This window comes from Malus domestica, chromosome 16 (genome assembly GCF_042453785.1).
Source record: "Malus domestica chromosome 16, GDT2T_hap1".
Lineage (NCBI taxonomy): Eukaryota > Viridiplantae > Streptophyta > Magnoliopsida > Rosales > Rosaceae > Malus > Malus domestica.
Genome location: NC_091676.1, coordinates 6618686 through 6638549, shown reverse-complemented (window position 1 = coordinate 6638549; position 19864 = coordinate 6618686). Strand labels below are relative to the sequence as shown.

General features: G+C 40.6%; 1 protein-coding gene across 1 annotated transcript; it reads right to left on the bottom strand.

The window, feature by feature from the left end:
• Positions 1-17726: 17726 nt before the first annotated feature.
• LOC103403032 (F-box/kelch-repeat protein At1g23390-like) lies at positions 17727-19236 on the bottom strand. The gene has a single exon (XM_008341840.4). It carries the CDS (start codon positions 19124-19126, stop codon positions 17984-17986), a length of 1143 nt encoding a protein of 380 aa, XP_008340062.1. The 5' UTR covers positions 19127-19236; the 3' UTR covers positions 17727-17983.
• Positions 19237-19864: the final 628 nt, after the last annotated feature.

The following is a 19864-nucleotide window of genomic DNA, read 5'->3' as shown; positions in this document are numbered from 1 at the left end:
GCTTTGAATTTGAAACGAATAGCGTATTCTATCGCCACTTTGTCAGGGGTAGTGAGGACTAATCCTGCTCCGCAGCCCTGTTGGTTGGATGAGCCATCAACATACAAACTCCATGCTGGGGTTGTTGATTCTATCTTCTGAGCTTCTGATGGTAATGAAGCTACTGCTTCAGGTGTAGAAGCAATGTCAACAGGATATGTGAAGTCGGCGATGAAATCTGCTACCGCTTGACCTTTTTCGGCTGGTTTTGGTTGGTATGAGATGTCAAACTCACCCAATGCTATCGCCCATTTGATCATTCGCCCAGACGTGTCAAGACTCTGGAGTATCTGTCGAAGAGGGTGATTAGTAAGCACGATGATGGCGTGTGCTTGGAAATAAGGGCGAAGTTTTCGAGCAGACATGACCAATGCTAGAGCTAATTTCTCAATGTTGGAGTATCGTGTCTCCGCATCTTGTAGGGCCTTGCTAGCATAGTAAACGGGCCGTTCGACACCATTGTCCTTTCGAATAAGAACAGAACTGACTGCTGAAGCCGAAACCGATAGATAGATAATGAGAGTGTCACCAACTTCTGGTTTGGAGAGCAGAGGGGCTTTACTCATGTACTCTTTGAGGTTCCTGAATGCCTTGGAACATTCCTCCGTCCATGTAATGTACTTTTTATTTCCTTTGAGTGCTTTGAAGAAAGGAGCACATCTGTCTGTGGCCTTAGAGATGAATCTGGTTAAGGCTGCCACCTTACCAGTAAGGCTTTGGATGTCTTTTGAAGTTACTGGCTCTTACATGTCGAGGATTGCTTTGATCTTTTCGGGGTTAGCTTCAATGCCTCGTTGGCTAATCATGAAGCCTAAGAATTTGCCAGAGCCTACGCCAAAGGCACATTTGTTGGGGTTCAACCTCATTCGATACCTCTTTAGAATGGTGAAAGTTTCAGATAGGTTGGTGATGTGTTGGTCAGCATGTTTGCTCTTGACTAACATATCATCAATGTAAACTTCCATGCTCTTCCTAATATGTTCGGCGAACATTGAATTGACCAGTCTCTGATAAGTTGCTCCTGCATTCTTTAGGCCGAAAGGCATGACTTTGTAGCAATATAGTCCCCTGTCAGTAGTGAAAGCTGTGTGTTCTTGGTCTGAGGGGTTCATGAGGATTTGGTTGTATCCTGAATAAGCGTCCATGAAGCTCAAGAGCTCACACCCTGCCGTAGAGTCTATAAGTCTATCAATGAGAGGAATGGGGAAACTATCTTTCGGGCATCCTTTGTTTAGGTCGGTGTAGTCGACACACATTCTCCACAAGACCTTTTGAAGCAAGAGACTTTCCTTGGTCGGATTTTTCTTAACAAGGACAACATTTGATACCCATGTTGGGTAATTGACTTCACGGACGAAGCCTATGTCCTTGAGTTTTTCAACTTCTGCTTTCATCGCCTCGTATCGTTCAACATCATAAGATCTTCGCTTCTGTTTTACTGGTTTGGTCTTGGGATCAATACTCAAGTGGTGACAGATGATATCGGGAGAGATGCCCGGCATATCTTTATATGACCAAGCGAAGACCTCGGCGTTCTCTTGCAAACATGAGATCAGCGACAACCGAAGGGGTGGTGACAAAGTGGTGCCAATCTTCACCATGCGACCTGGATGGTCTTTGGAGATAGAGACATTCTCTAACTCTTCAGCGGGTTATGCTTGCTGGGTGAAGGAGTCATCTCGAGGGTCATCGGGTTGACTGTTACCATTATGAATATCCGAGTTGGCTTCATCTGGACTGGTCTTTACTACTTGGTTATGTATAGAGAAGGTCTCCTTGGGGACATGTAGGTGTTGTTGCTTAACTGAAGTGTTGTAACATGATCGAGCACTAAGTTGATCTCCCCTGATGTATCCATTGCCGAAAGGGGTTGGAAACTTCATCAACAACATATGTGTGGATACCATGGCCTTGAGATCATTGATGCATGTGCGACCAAAGATGACATTGTATGCCGTCGGGCAATTGACCACTAGGAAGTTAGTGGTAATAGTAGCTGTGTAGGGGCATATACCAATGGTGAGGGGTAAGTGTATACTTCCTAAAGGTTGCACGATATCGCCAGAGAAACTTATTAGAGGAGAAATCGAGCGATCAAGCAAGTGTTCAGCTACATTAAGTGCCTTGAAAGCTTCAGTAAACATGATATTGACTGAAGCACCTGTGTCTATCAGGATTCGTTTCACATCAAAATTTGCTATGTGAGTCTCCATGATCAGCGGGTCATTGTGAGGGTAAATGATACCTCTTTCTTCCTCAGGGTAGAAACATATTGGATCCCAGTTAGGCTTTTGATACTTGCCTCCCCTGATGTCTTCCACGTGAAACACTTTGTTAGGGTAAAATTGGCAATCCCTGACAAAATGCCTGAGTCTGTAATAGCTTAGACTTGTTACATATTTACAATTGAAATAGTTTTAGTCTAGGGAGGTTTCTCACACTTTCAATGCGAAGATGTTACCAAAATGCGATATTCATTCAGGTACGTTTGCATGCATGCATCCCACTACATTCATCTATATCCATATACTATTGTATTTGGATTAGGACTTTTATTCTTGTGTGTTTTACTTTTCTAGAATCAAATTATCCTGTCTTTCAAACCGTGTGATAAAACTGGTTTTTCATAACATGTTTTCAAAACTTATCTGTTTGCATGTCAGTAGGACTTATCTGTTTGCATGAGGAGTTATCTGATTGCATGTTGGTAGAATTATTAAACTACATGGATTGCATTGTAGTACTTATCAAGAAAAACAAAGGGACCAATGCTTTTGCATATATATGGAAAGTCAGGGACGTGCAAAGGTGAGCCATATATGCATAAAAATTGTTTTTTATTCAACAGCATTTTCAGAAGCACTAGCTTGGGATTTTTGTGTGCGTGGAAAAACAATTTGATTACTACTGTTAGCTTGTGGTTCCAACAGCATGGGTTTTTTAAAAGAGAAAATATTGTTTTCATGCTGATTTCATTTGGGTTTTAAGTTGAATATCAATTATGGAAATGTGCCTTGTGATTTTCGTAATTGATTGTTTTTCAAACAAACACTTCATCATATAAACATTATGCATGATCGAGTTAGCATCCTGCAAAGTTCGAGGGAAAGGTGATTGACGGCTGCGTTAGTGTCGTGCCACTTCAACTCGAAGACTGAAGAAAGATCGAGTAGCAAAGCGCGGAGACAAAGCTGCCAACTGGTATGAGTGTCTAGTTGATGAGTTTTGTGAGTCTTTATGTATTCTTTCTTTCTTAGTGCTTCCTGGCTTGGTAGCCCGACGATTTTCCCAGTGGTGGGTTTTGCCTCGTAAAATCCTACATCTTGTGTGTGCTCTTTATATTCGTGCTGAATATTTGTGTAGGATTAAGTTTGCATAACTGATTATTTTAAGCCATAATTTAAATTGGTATTAAGTTGAAATTTATTTATAGTCTAGATTAAATTAGTACCCATCCTAGGACTTTCACACTTGATGGTCAGGTCTTAAAGTTCGTTCACTATTTTTCATGGCCCTATTGGAAGATTCAGACATGGTTGTGCCGCCGCTTATGGAGTATATCACATTCACCTGGCGTTGGTTACGGTTATCCCTTGGAGGGCGAATGAGGAACTGATCAATTTTTCCTTCACGTGCCAAAGCTTCAATATGATCACGGAGGATGATGCACTTCTCGCCATCATGGCCGTTATACTCGTGGTAGCAACAAAACACGCTCGTGTTCTTTGTGGACTTGTAATCTGGCTGTCTTGGCTTTGGCTTTGGTATCAGGTGAGCTATATTGGGGTAGATGGTTGCGCATGTAGCGTTCAAAGGTGTGTATGTCTCATACTTCGGGGTAGGGCCTGTCTTGACACGTGATTGGCCCACTGCGTTGACTGCCTGGGGACGGGCGTTATTGTGATGATATCCTCAGTTATTGCGATAGTGCCCCTTATTCTTTTTATTAAAATGAGATTGGTGAGGATGGAAATCTTTCCTTTTGCCTTGGGATTGATATGTCTGTTGACTTGGTGAAGCATTAAATGAGGCAAGGGGGTGTGCTGCTACCGTTTGGAAGGTTGAGGTCTTCTCATTCGTTTGGATATGGCCTCCAATCCCTACTTGCTGATAAGGGGTGACTGAAGAGAGTTTCCCTTGATATGTCCTTGCCTCGGCGGAGGCATGGTTGTAAGCTTGTGCCATCACCTCAGAGTAAGTCTTCCAAGTGTTGGCGTTGATCTGCCTCAGCGCAACGAGAATACTCATGGCTGAAGCGGCCAGCATACTTTCGTAATGACTCGTCCGGCTTCTGGCAAATAGTGTACAAGTCATCTGCAGAATGCAAGCGATCGGTCTAGAAGATGTGTTGAGAGACAAACAGCTTCCTCAACTCTTCAAATGAGTCTACCGTCTCGGGTGGAAGACGGCAATACCAGTTTAAAGCTCCGCCAGAGAGGGTGGAGGGGAAGAGAAGGCACCGTTCTTCATCGGTGTGTCTCCGGTATACCATGGTGGACTCAAAGAGGTTAAGGTGTTCAATCGGGTCTTCCTTTCCAGTATAAAGTTGTAAGCCAAGCTTCTGCTTTGTCTTTGCTTGGAGAGGGTGTTGAGGATCCTTCTTGTAAGGGGGCCAGGCCTGGGTTGGTTCCAGTCAGGTATCTTGGCTTGACGTTCAGCCTTCAACTTGTTTACTTCCTCCAGGAGCTGTAGGACAAGGAGGTCCTGAGTGGAGTCGTGCATTACTGAAGTTTTCTTCCGTAAGTCCCCATCGCCTCTTGGAAGTAGGAAAGTTTGATCAAGATAGCGTGATTTTTCCTTGGACTCGCCACACTGACTCCTAGAGTGAGTATGTCGGAATATTTCCGAGTCCCCTGTACCTTCATGTTCTTCTGGGACCTGTTGCCCATTCCCTAGATTGGCCGCTGGCCTGGGTCGTGGAAGAGGACCGAGTCTTTCAGAAACTCTTGGGTCATTGATCTTCGAGCTTATGTGGATGAGATTCTCTCGACGTTGCTTTAGGAAGTCTCGACAATCGCGATAGATGGCTTTTGATCATTCCACTCCCTCTGTGAGGAGGTGTTTTCCTCTACTTTTTCTGCTTCGGGTTGAAGCAGCTGGGTTGAGAGAAGTCTCATGTTGATTATCATATTGATGTGTAGCTCGATCCCTATCAGGGATGTCCGTGTTGGATATCGGTGACCCTCCGTGTTGGGGGGCATTCAGATGATTGTTGACCTCAACAGGGGCGACGAGCTTGTGTGCTTGAGCATGCCTAGCCTCGTGAAACATCTCGAAAAGTTTTTCATATTGTTCCTGGAGGACCTCATTCTTCATCGTTATCTTGTTGTTCTGAACCTCTAGCTCATCGACTTTAGCTTGAAGAGTAACTCTATTTCCCTCCTGCTTTCGTTGCTTCATACTAGGTCCAAGGGGGGTGTCATTCTGTGTGTTATGGCTTCTTTCGCTCCCCATGTCGGAGAGAGATGCTTGGCCAAAAGAGAATGTACGAACGGTGGAAACCAGCTTGACAAAGCTGAAGAGAGTGGGAATAAGTGTCGTTTCCCACAGACGGCGCCAAATGTTGATGCACAAAATCAGTGAGGACTTTGGTACAACAGCAAGTGTCAGGTTTTGTGACCTTCGCTTGGTTGCTTCGGTCACTAGTGAGGATAAGTACGTAAATGAATAGAGACAGAGAAGCAAACACAAGATGTACGTGGTTCACCCAGATTGGCTACGTCCACGGAGTAGAGGAGTTCTCATTAATTGTGAAGGGTTTACACAAATACATAGGTTCAAGCTCTCCTTTTGTGAGTTATAGTGAATAGTTTAGTACAAAATGACATTAGAGATTATTGTGGGAGAATGATCCCTATTTAGAGAAGAGAGTTTCTAGTTTTGTTCTAACATTGACACGTGTCGTGTTGTGATTGGCTTCTGATGTTGACACGTGTCACGCTGTGGTTAGCTTTTGATGTCGACACGTGTCGCATTGTGATTGGCCTCCTGGTTAAAGGGTACTCTTCTGGGTCATTGACGGTATAACGTTGATTGGTGCTCAGTAGTTTCGGGATTGGTCAAGTATGGTACAAACAAAGTGATATCTTGGATATATTTGAAAGTTTTTATAAAAACTAACATGTTTAAAATTAAAGGATAATATTTGACTATATTTGATAAATACACAACAAAAACTTACATAATTTCGCCCACAGCGCATCTCCTTCCTGACGAGTGTTTATTCCTTCTAAGAAGACACTTTTCATGGTGGAGCAGGCTTTCTCTGCGAAATTTACTTTAGCTGTCAGTAAAGATCTTTGTTGGCAAGAATATGCCGGCAAAACTAAATCTGACTTTTTCCAGCGAAATTTGGCTTGTCCCGGTGAAAATATTAGTTGAAATTGTCGGAAAGGCAATTTTTTTTTTCTTTGTACTGAAGGGGAAGGGAGACAGTGTTTGAAAGGTCATGAGTATTTTACAACAGAAATATAAGCGTTGCTAATAGTTCTGGTACTCCTTTTTTTTCTATATGCACCACAAACTGATCAGTAGTTTACTACTCAGACTAAAGGTGACTTCGAAAAGTCATTAGCCATAACACATATACAAAGTCATTCTGTTGTCGCTTAATGCTACCTTTTTACCATTTGTAAGTGATTAGGTTCGAATTTTTTAATGACAAGTTTGATATCGAATTATTATGACAAGCTTATTTTGTTGTGTAAATCTACTCTCTTCACCCCTTATTGTAAGTATATTTAATGCATTAAGACAAAAAACACATACAAAACGAATCCAAAAAAATGAAAACATATATAATTACTTGCTGAACTCGAAAGGGAGAAGATACGTGAAGAGCATTTATCAATTTGCTGCCATCCTTACTTTCACAATAATGTTCATAATATGATCAAACACATGTAATGCATGCATAGCTCCAAACTCCAGATCCATGCATCCACACTCCACAGATTTATAACTGGCCCATTACGTTTTATCCTTATCTGAATCTAAGATATGGATAATTTGCATTAAAAAGGATAAAAATGGAGAGGGATCATTGATTTCACGGTCCCTTTGGAGATTCGAAATTTTTATGCCCACATGAAGGCGATTTTGCAGCCATGCATATATGCCATATGAATCATGATTATGGCATGGATGGTCTCTGCTGGAACATTTTGACCGTACAACGCATATCTGTGTATACATATGAGTTGTCGTTGCAGTTTATAAATAGATAGACATATATAATATATATTAGAATTGAGAGATTTTTGGACACACCTATTGACACACCTTCTCAGGCTCCACTTCATAAATATTTTCAATGGTGATATGATTTGAATTTGGGTGATTTTTTGTAGATATAATTTAAAATATATTTTATTTTGAGAGAGTTGAAAAAACACTCTCTTTTAAAGATTCTATACATTTACCTTTTCTTAAGGCATTTCTTTAGACAAAAAACCCATGATTAAAATACATTATTACAAAATAGTTGTACACTCTGTATATAAAAATGTGTTCCCAATCTTAACCTTATATATTTACACTAATAGTGTAATATATCTGAATTTGATTATATAGCTATTTGTTGGCATCTGCTCCCAGTGGGCCTTCATTGGCTCCATCCATGGAGGCACACCAGTTCTCTCGTGCAAGTCATCGAAACCGTCCCCGCGCAATTCCTCTCGCCCTTCAATTTGTCCCTAATCGCCAGTAGCATCTCCCGTGTCAACTTTTTGCACTCAAAGGTCACACTACTTCCGAACGCTTCCACCAAAATGAAACAGTCGTTAACGAATCCGGTCATGACGTCGAACACCGTAACGTCGGGACACAAATCTTACAGTCCACTCCACGTCTTGGAGTTAGGATCGAGCGTGTAGGTCGCATGTGATTGTACAATGACAGAAAATTTTGTTTTCAAATGTTCGTTTAATAAATAATGACATGTAATGTGTGTTGCGAGTTATATATTAGTTAAAGTGTAAATAGTAGTTTATTGTCCTACATTGGTGAAATACATATGTAATACCAATTGTAACTCCTATATATACTCCACTTTGGAGATTAATGAATATTGTTGATGCACAAAACCGGAGGGTCTTCGAACAACGTAAATCCAACCGTGAATCTGCATGAAATGTAAATAACACAAGATGTATCGTGGTTCACCCCAAGGTTTGGGCTACATCCACACTGATTATGTATTTATTTGAGGGAGAGAGAGCTCTAAGAATGAGAGCTTTGAGAGGGGGTGAGAGGGCCTAGGAATTGGCATCTCCCAATTGTGAGGGTGAGGGGTCTTTTTATAGAATAAAGACTCCTCACTTATTACATATTTGCCCCTTCCTTTATCACATAATTGCATTTAAGTCCCCCCAAGTATTTGTACGAGATCTAAATACGAGGCCCTAAATATGGTATAAACAATAGTCCCTCAAGTCTTCAGTCAAGAGAGTCTTTTGGCTGGAGACTTGAAATTCAGTCCATGTGTGGGCCGAAGTAACTAGATGTTGTCTTGAACTGATGTTCGATATGAGGCGGTGCTCAATCTGAAATAATGCTCAACTAGAAGTAGCACATGCTGCGAGGCTGCTCAGCTCGTGGCTTATGTTGCATTGGTTAACTCGGTTTGTGGCGTTGAAGGTAAGGGAGTCTCTTTTATAAAATAAGGGCTCGCTCCTCAATACATGAATGATGGGCTAGAGTTGATGCTCTCTAATGATGGTGAGGGAGTCCCTTTTATAAAATAAGGGCTCGCTCCTCAGTACATGAATAATGGGTTAGGAGTGATGCTTAGGGCGAGGCGGTTGCTTAGCTGGCGGCGATACTCTCTAACGAAGGTGAGGGAGTCCCTTTTATAGAATAAGGGCTCGCTCCTCAATACATGAATGATGGGCTAGAGTTGATGCTCGCGGCGAGGCGGTTGCTCAGTAGGCGGCGATGCTCTCTAATAATGGTGAGGGAGTCCCTTTTATAAAATAAGGGCTCGCTCCTTAGTACATGAATAATGGGTGAATAATGGGTGCTCTCTAATGAAAGTGAGGAAGTCCCTTTTATAGAATAAGGGCTCGTTCCTCAATACATAAATAATGGGCTAAGTCCCCCAAGTATTTTTCATGAGGCCCAGTTGAGGCCCAATATATGGTACATAATGTAGTCCCCAAAGTCTTCAGTCAATAGAGTCTGTTGGCTGGAGACTTCAAATTGAATCCATGTATGGGCCGAAGTGGCGGTTATTCGGAGGCGGTATTTGTATACCCTGCACTGAAGCTTTGTAGGTGAAGCTTTGAAGCTAAAGCTCTGTAAATGAAGCTTTCGAAGCTAGAGCTTTTGTAAATGAAGCTTTTGAAGCTAGAGCTCTGTAAATGAAGCTTTTGAAGCTAGAGCTCTGTAAATGAAGCTTTTGAAGCTAATTGACATGAGTGATGCTCATGAATGTTTATGTTGATTGACATGAGTGATGCTCATGGATGTTGTCATGAGTGATGCTCATGAATGTTAACATGAGTGATGCTTATGAATGTTGACATAAATGATGGTCATGAATGTTTATATATGATTGTCATGAGTGATGATCATGAATGTTTATGTATGAATAACATGAGTAATGCTCATGTATAATTTGGAGTACTTGGCGTACTTTTGATTACCTGGTTGGTGGCATGAAAGAGAGTACGGGTTGTACATTTCATCACCTGGTTGGTGGTAATAGCGGTGGGTTACCGAATAATTTTGGAGTACTGGGCGTACTTTTGATCACCTGGTTGGTGGTAATAGCGGCAGGTTGCCGAATAATTTTGGAGTACTGGGCATACTTTTGATCACCTGGTTGGAGCTATTTTGGGCTTATGGGTCTTCGCCCTCTACAAAACATTCCAGCCCATTTATTTTGGGCTTTGCCATTTTTTTTTTACTATTACCCTCTGATGGGGGTTATACAGATGTCTCCGAAAAATAAGGAAAATAATTTACATCATTCAGAAATAAGAAAAGTAAATCACATCATTCTAGTGAGGTGTTTATTCCTCACTTTTGCTTTCTTTTTTATTATTTTTTTTCTTTCTTTGTTCCCCACTGCTTTTTTTTTTTTTTTTGCTTTGTTCTTTTGGGCAAATGGCAGACAATAATTACATGATATAGCTAAGAATTGTGTGTCCATACTCATTGTTATTTGACCAGGGTGCGGTCAAAAGAAAATTTCTAGCTTTTTAAGGCATAAAGAAGGGCAGCAACGCCAGCATCAGGTATAATTCCTTCCTCTTTACTTTCTTCCTTTAGGCAGGTGACAGTAAAAAAGAATAATAATAGACAGCGAAAGCTTATCTTCTTCAAGTCGTATTGAATGTGTTTCTGATAATCTCCTTCTAGCGCCATCAGTGGTGCCTTGCAAATGTTGTACCACGTCGCGCCCACCATCTGGCACGCCACTGAGTTAAACCGTTCACCAAGTCACGAACCGTCCCCGCCGGGCACCGCAGTCCACAACCGTAAGACGCTAGCCATTTCTCCATATCCAGCTCTCTGAGTCACACTCGCAGCAAGCTCGGGAATGGCGATTGTGACCTCCACTTCAACGCCTGGTTCAATCGTGATGGAAGTACTTTGCTTGACAACATCAGGTGAACTGAACAAGTCGATAACCCTCTTGTGGACCCGGAACTTAGATCTATCTTATGTGTTGGTGCCTTCACCATATGGAGACATTGAGCAGTGTGATCCAAGAAATCTTGAAGCGCCACCACAGACCTCGGAGATCGTAATACTGGAAACAGGATGACTAGGCCAAGTGGTTCGACAAGTGTCCCATCTTTTTTAAAGATAGCTTTTACATGTCACTGGATAAGCTTGAAGACAATCTAGATCCACCAAACACTAAAATGTTAAGGTGTTCTGTAGGTCCACTATGTGTCACGTTACAAGGATGGTACATCACCCTCCCTCCCTGAGCTCCTGCAAGCTTGAAGACAATCTAGGTCACGTTGAACCCTAAATCAAAGTTCCCAGAGTGAGAATGAAGAAGAGGGTTTGGACGATACATCCTCGTCGTCGGAGTTCACCACAGGAATGAGAAGCGCAAGCTCTGCAATTCAGCTCCATCAATTGACTGTGACACGGACTCAAGCTGCAAACCTGCAAACGGATCATTCTCTGAAAATTCCTGCGTTGCAGGCGCACTACGTGTTCCTCGTTCTTCCGACCCTCATTCTTCTGCTCGATCGACGGTCAACTCGGCAGCCGGAGTCAAACTCTGTTTCTCCCCCAAACGACGACGCTGTGTGGGTCTTGGTTTCTAGCAACCGAAGATGATTTTTCCTCTGCGTCGGCTTTTTCACGTAGGAAGGAATGAACTTTTTTTTTTTTTTGAATTCTTGGATTTCTTGAAAATGCTTAGGGTTTGATTGATTTAATGGTGAGGGGTTAGTGGTGTCATGGAAGTAGGAAAAAGAGAGAGACTGGCCTTGGAGGAAGGTAGATTTGATTGGAATCAGAGAGCCGCTGCTTGTGAGCGACTTTTTCAAAATGCACCAAGTACAACACCAATAAATAAAACCTAGAGAGAGAGATAGAGGGTTTTCTGGAAAAAAATCCAAAAGTGAGGTTTTGGGCTCTTGGGTTTTGCAAATTCATGGCGGAGGTGAAAAATTGAGAGAGAACTGACATAGCTTTTCGTATCATTTCCCACAGACGGCGTCAAATGTTGATGCACAAAACCGGAGGGTCTTGGAACAACGTAAATCCGACCGTGAATCTGCATGAAATGTAAATAACACAAGATGTATCGTGGTTCACCCCAAGATTTGGGCTACGTCCACACTGATTATGTATTTATTTGAGGGAGAGAAAGCTCTAAGAGTGAGAGCTTTGAGAGGGGGTGAGAGAGCCTAGGAATTGGCCTCTCCCAATTGTGAGGGTGAGGGGTCCTTTTATAGAATAATGACTCATCACTTATTACATATTTGGCCCTTCCTTTATCACATAATTACATTTAAATCCCCCAAGTATTTGTACGAGATCTAAATACGAGGCCTTAAATATGGTATAAACAAATATATAAGAAATTCCCAAATATTGTCATATATATTTTTGGTATTTACCATGTTTAGTTTAATATGGTATCAGAGCAGTTCATTCTTGGTGGCTTGTGTGCTTTAATTTTGTGCCCACATTTTTCATGATTTCTTTCGTTAAAAAAAATGAATAGTGCCGCGCTACATTACAACACTTGCTATAGTGCGTGAATAGTTGTCTGCTTTGTGAACAGTGATCCTCTACAGTGTTGTAAATAGTGATTGCTATAGTGTCGTGAATAGTGCTCTGCTACAGTGCTATGAACAGTGATTGCTACAGTGTTCTGGTAAATTGTTTTCATTCCGCTGCGTATCTTTTGTGTCTTTATTGTTCTTGATTTTGTTCAATGGCTCAATATAATCATAGTGTTGTTATGCATCTTGGTGGAACAAATAAATGGATAATTGATACTGGGGCCACTAATCATGTGACTAGTGACCCTAGAGCGTTTGATGAGTTATGTGATTATGTTTGTGATTCGTATATTACTAGTGCAAATGGAGCACTTTCCCTTATGAAGGGTGAATGCACTATCTCTCTGACTCCAACCTTATCACTGGTCCATGCTTTACTTGTTCCTTATGTTAAGTGTAATCTTTTGTCGGCTGGAAAACTTCTTGATACCTTATATTGTTCTGCTCACTTCTACCCTACGTATTGTTATTTTCAAGACATTCAAACTCAGAAGATAATTGGTCGTGGTAAAAGAATACGTGGTTTGTACATCTTGACTATGAAGGATACTGTTGTTTCCGGTTCAAATAATCATCAAGTTTTAAGTGCTAAAGTGGATGACAGACATCAAATTTGGTTGTGGCATCAACGATTGGGACATCCATCATTCAGTTATATGAAGCATCTATTTCCTTCTTTGTTTCGCACTTGTAGTGATTCAGAGTTCAAGTGTAAAACATGTGTCATGGCTAAGAGTCATCGTGATTCCTTTCTCGTAAGTGATTCTAAAGCTACTTTACCATTTGATTTGATACATTCTGATGTGTGGGGTCTAACGAAAGTTACTTCTAATGGATTTCGTTGGTTTGTTACTTTTATTGATGATTGTACTCGGTTAACTTGGGTGTTCTTGATGAAGAATAAGAGTGATGTTCCGTTACTTATTCAAGAATTTTGTACAATGGTGTCTACTCAGTTTCAGACCAAAGTTAAGGTCTTCAGGTCTGATAACGGAGGAGAATATGTGAATCACACTTTGGCATGCTTTTTTCGTGATCATGGTATTATTCACCAGACAACTACTTCGTTTACACCCCAACAAAATGGTGTGTCCGAACGGAAGAATTGTCAAATAATGGAGGTTACTTGCTCCTTAATGTTGGATAAATATGTTCCTAATCATTTGTGGGGTCATGTTATTTTGGCTGTTGTGTATGTGATCAATTGTGTTCCAAGTAGGGTTCTTGATTTTCAGACATCGTTTGATGTGCTACAAAAACATGTTTCTCTTGTTTCTGTATCAAAGCTTCCTCCGAAAGTGTTTGGGCGTATTGGGTATGTGCATGTCTACTCTCATCAGCGAAGTAAACTTGATGCATGTGCTCTCCAGTGTGTCTTTATTGGGTATGCTAACAATAAAAAATGCTATAAGTGTTATCATCATCCGACTCAAAAAACTTATATTACCATGGATGTCACCTTCTATGAGGAAGTTTCGTATTTTGTGAAGCCCTCTTCCGACTCTCCACTTCAGGGGAAGATGGGGAGTGAAGTGCAGATTCGAAGAGATGGTATGGATAATGTGTTACAGGCAGAGTTGGGAACATAACCTATTATGTTGCGTGATAATGATCAGTCAGCTACAGATAGTTATCGATCACCTGTCATTCCCGGAACTATTTCTACTGACGACAGATCAGATGTGCCCAGCGAATTGCCTGTTAGTATGTCTGACGAATTGCCTTCTGATGATCGGTTGCCTGCTGATGATATGTCTAACGAGTTGTCTGATGATGGGTCGTCCAGTGATGATTCTTCTAACAGTTTGGTACAAGATGGTGGCATACATAAGGTAAATTTTGACGATTATTCTACTTATCAGTTGCCTCCACGAGCTAATCGTGGAAAACCTAAAGTACAATATGAGCCTGATATGCATCCAAAGCCAAATATTCTATCAACAATTATTTGTATACTCATCGTTTGTCCAAACCATATGCATCTTACATATGTCAGCTATCTAGTGTATCAATTCCAACAAAATTGCAAGATGCTTTCTCTGACCCTAAGTGGGTTAATGCCATGAAAGTTGAGATGGAAGCTTTGGAAAAGAATTCTACTTGGGATTTGGTTCCTTTACCAAACGGGAAGAAAGTCGTTGGATGTAGATGAGTGTTTACTATTAAGTACAAAGCAGATGGTTCTATTGACTGGTATAAAGCCAGATTAGTTGCTAAGGGTTATACTCAAACCTATGAGGTGGACTATCAAGAGACTTTTGCTCTTGTTGCCAAACTTAATATTGTGTATGTTCTTCTGTCCTTAGCAGCAAATCAGGATTGGCCTCTATTGCAGTTTGATGTTAAGAATGATTTCCTTCATGGTGATCTTAAGGAGGAAGTTTATACGGATCTCCTACCTGGTATTGGAACATCTCCTGGAAAAGGTGTTGTATGCAGGTTACGAAAGGCCTTGTATGGTTTGAAACAATCTCCTAAAGCGTGGTTTGGGAGGTTTACAATTGTTCAAATTGTATAGCCCAAAAAGGATCACACCTAAAATCGAGGCAAGTTATAATTGTTCAAATTGACTCTGTAGTAATAAGATCGGCGAAGCCCTATTTAGCCACTCCAGGAGCAACTGTTCATGGACATTATGGAGAAATCCTTTCCGAATGAGATACATTCGTTACATTTATATATGAAAAATCTAGATCTGGTGATATAACGCAGGGCCTTCCAAAAGTTGAACAGGTTTTAGAGGTGCGTTCGATTGATTCAATATCGATGAACCTAGAAAAGAGAGTTGAGGGTTGGAACGAGTGTATAACAAGAATTCTTGGAATTCCTTGGGGATTTATGATTGGTGCTGAGCTAACTATAGTGCAAAGTCGTATCTCTTTGGTTAATAAGATCCAAAAGGTTTATAGATCCCAAGGGGTGCAGATCCATAATAGACATATAGAAATTATTGTACGTCAAATAACATAAAAAGTGTTGGTTTCAAAAGATGGAATGTCTAATGTTTTTTCACTCGGATAACTAATTGGATTGCTGCGAGCTGAACGAACGGGGCGCTCTTTAGAAGAAGCAATTTGTTACCGAGCCATATTATTAGGAATAACGAAAGCATCTCTAAATACTCAAAGTTTCATATTTATGTTGATGACATGATAGTGACTGGTAATGATCAGAATGAGATACAATGCTTTCAAAAGTACCTAGCTACTAAATTTGAGGTGAAAGAATTGGGTGAATTGAAGTATTTTCTTGGAATTGAGGTTGTGATCCAAGCATGGTATTTTTCTGTCTCAACGGAAATATGTTCTTGATTTGTTAGCTGAAACAGGTATGTTAGATTACAAACCTGTTGATACTCCGATTGAGCAGAATCATCGTTTAGGCTTATTTCCAGATCAAGTTCCTACTAATAAGGAACGGTATCAGAGGCTTGTGGGGAGATTAATTTATTTGTCTCACACTCGCCCTGACATTGCTTATGCAATTAGTGTGGTAAGTCAGTTTATGCACTCACCTAGTGAAGCTTATATGGATGCAGTAACCCGTATTTTGAGGTACTTGAAGATGGCTCCTGGCAGAGGCCTGGTTTTCTCCAAGAATGATCATTTGAATGTCGAAAGGTATACAGATGCAGATTTGGTAGGTTCTATCACTAATCGGCGATTGACATCTGGATAGTTTACGTTTGTGGGTGGTTATTTAGTTACTTGGAGAAGCAAGAAACAAAAAGTGGTGGCTAGGTCAAGTGCAGAAGCTGAATTTCGTAGTATGTCTCATGGTGTATGTGAGTTGTTGTGGTTGACAAAATTGTTGAGAGATCTTGGGTTTAAACCCAAAGGTGCTATGAAACTTCATTGTGATAACAAGGCTGCTATTGAGATTGCTCATAATCCAGTGCAACATGATCGAACAAAACATGTGTAGATTGATCGACATTTCATTAAGTAAAAATTGGATGCTGGAATTATTATGTTTCCGTTTGTGGGATCTGAAGATCAACTTGCTGATGTTCGTACTAAGGTTGTGTCTAATAGTGTGTTTTCCAACTCGCTTGACAAGTTGGGCATGTGTGACATCTTTGCACCAACTTGAGGGGGAGTATTGCGAGTTATATATTAGTTAAAGTGTAAATAGTAGTTTATTGTCCCACAATGGTAAAGTACATATGTAATACCAATTGTAACTCCTATATATACTCCATTTTGGAGATTAATGAATATATAAGAAATTCCCAAATATTGTCATACATATTTTTGGTATTTACCATGTTTAGTTTAATAACGTGTTGTCACCTGTTCCAGCTGAAAAATCTCTCCAATCAATAAACAACATGTTATGTAACAAGACTTGAATCTCATGTCTTTTTCTGCAAACCGTGTTCTAGTAAGTCAACAGAAGCATAGAATAACGGACCGTCCAATGTAACATTTGTCACCATTATTTTCGATTAATTAAAGAGGAAATTAGAAAGGAAAACTAATGAAAATGGCTTGAAAGCTTTGAGTTTTAATGATAAGAACAAAATAAAGGATAAAGTGAATAGTACCATGATTGACCTTTTAGTGTTAAAATGTGGGTTTTCGTTAAAGTGAACAGTACCGGAAACTTTTCATTAAAGTTCACAAATTAGAATTCCCTGCAATTTTCTATTAAGTTAAATTACATATTATTATTGTATTTTTAAAAATAAAATGTTAATTATTAATTTTGAATTATCCTCTTAGTTTTTTATGTGTTTTTTTTCCTTATTTTAGTGGGATATTAATTATTAACTCTATTATATCTTTTTCCAATTATTTTCTTTCGATCAAAATAATTTATTTATCCTACAAACTTTAATACTATTACATTTTCCAAATGGTTCGTTTTATTGATTTTTTTTCCAAATGGTTGGTGATATCCAACATAGAAAGTACTCTGTATTTTTTTCATATTTTTTTGTCAAACTATTTTCCTTTTTTTTTTTTACTTATAGTTGTTGACAAACTATTATCAGGTACAACATATATTATGTGTATATTATCGTTGGGCATGTTTGAATTTGTTAAAAACATTGATTGGTAAGTTTATTTGTGATTTTAGTATATTTGATTTGGTACATATTGTTGATATTAGTACATTACTTTCGATTTTGGTATGCTCAATTTCATACGCATTATTTATTGGTACGTTTATATGGTTGCTAGTCCTATTTTCTCTTAAGGTATTGATATAAAGAATTATATTGGTACGTTTGATTTAGTGAGTTTTAAAATATTTTCAACCGTTTTGAGAAAAAATTATGTTAAATCGTAGATAATCATTGTTAAATTATAGGAAGAAATTGTGAAATATCTCACAAGGGAGAGGTTAATCGAAATGCTAGATTATAGGAAGTTCGGTTCAATATGTTGTGCATTTTTTTGGTGTGAGATTTTAAGAAATATGGGGTAGTGGCAGGTCATGTAATTTTGGTATAAAAATGATTAATTCTAATACATGTGGCACAAAAATTATGAGAATGAGAGTTTAATCAAATCTCTCAAAAACATAAATGTTTAGTCTAAAAAATTTAAAACGCACCTATATCGACACACCCCTTAATTAAATTCAACGAAAGCTCTCGAAACAACATACTTTTTGGAAAACTAATAAAATTCCATATATAAAACACGATTAAATTTCCGCAATGATTCATACCGCCGTTTTCAAACCACTTTCAGCGCTCCAACTTGTACGGCTTTGTGCAAATCCGGCAATCCCACATTCGAACACGTCACCACCAGCTTCTGCATTCGAGTCCCGCCGTTCACAACTGCATTCCGTACGCTCCCCCACCTGCACCCGCCGTCGACTAGCTCGCAGAGAATCAGCTCCTCTGGCGACCAAGGGTTATGCAGGCACACCATATCTCTCGTGCAGCTCATCGAAACCGTCCCCGCGCAGTCGCTCTCGCCCTTCAGCTTCGCCATCATCGCCGGGGGCATCTCCCCGATCAACTTTTTGCACTCAAATGACAAGCCGTTCACTTCCCACACTTTCACGCCTTTCAAATGCACCGCGCTTCCGATCGCTTCCACCAAAATGAAACAGCCGTTAGCGAATCCGGTCATGGCGCCGAACACCGTACCGTCGGGACACAGATCGTACGGTCCACTCCACGTCCTGGAGTCGGGATCGAACGTGTAGGTCAAACCGGTGTTTTTATCTGTCACGTACATTTTGCTGTCGTCCACGGCGACAGAGAGCCACGTGGAGGCCGCGGAGTCCTTGAGGATAGCGGGCATTGAGTTGCACGTGCACCACCTTCGCTCCCACGTGTCGTAAATTTCGACGGCCAGAGGGTCGTCCTCGTAATCGCAGGTGCCGCCTGCGACGACTATGCGGTGGCCGACCAGCGCGACAATCGGGTCGGTGCGCCAGACGAGAGGGGCGTCCACGTGGTGCCACGTGTGGTGGAGGGGATCGGTTGAGAAGGCGAATTTGGAGGGAGAGAGCATGTAGAGGAGTTTGGAGTGAGAGGATCGGAGGGTGGAGATGGATTTGATCGACGGCTGAGAGTGGATATCGATCCAAGTGTGCGAGGAGGGGTCGTAGGCACGTGCGGTGGTCTTGTAGGGAGACCAAGTGGTTTGGGAGAGGACGATGAGCCAGGGCTTGACGTTTCGGTTGAGGTGGCGGAGGGAGGAGACGGCGCGGTTCCAAGACTTGGACACGTGGCAGGCAGGGACGAGATAGAGGAGAGGCACGTGGTAGAGTATGGCCTCTAAGATGTCTCCGTAGAGCGGAGCTTCTTGCTGGTCTTCGTTTCTGGAAATTTTGGTCGGAATTTGAACCTGCTCAGGCGCCATTGCTAATTATTTTAGAGAGAGAGAGAGAGAGAGTGTGGGAAAGGCGTGCGTGTGGCGGGATGTTTATATAAGGAATAGTCGGACCCTAACAAAAAATGGGGTGCAGTGGAAAGAATTTGAATTCTCTAGATATCTTGCCCATTTAAATATTTTTGCATTTCCGTTTGCATATGCTTTTCAATCTTTATGTAATTGGATTAAACTAATTGATTTTAAATTGTAAGCCGTAGCTGTAACGTATAATTTACTCGCATATATATACTCTGCATTTAAATAATTTGTTGTAATTACATACAGATACAGCGGATATTAAGATATTTGTTGTAAATAGCAACGTTGTAATACTAATAACATACGTGCATGGTAACTTAATATACAGGGCAACTATCACATATTATAAGAAGGATAGATTGTTTGCAAATAAACAATTAATCTGGACCATTGGATTTGAAAAAATTCAAATCCAATAGCCTATATGTTGACACGTGGCCAGCGATCATAATTATGACCGTTGTGCCTTTTTTTTTTGGGGGCTGACAAACGTGGACTGTTGATCGTTGGATCGGACGGCCTAGATCACGCCACATCACTAGCCGTTGGATTTCAAATTCAAATTTTTTTTACCGTAGGAAATCCAAAGGTCCAGAAAACTATCCATTGGAAATACCTACACTGCCTAATCAATTGCGACATCTACAAAGTCCTAAACTTTAAAAATTAAAATTTGAACCCTAAAAG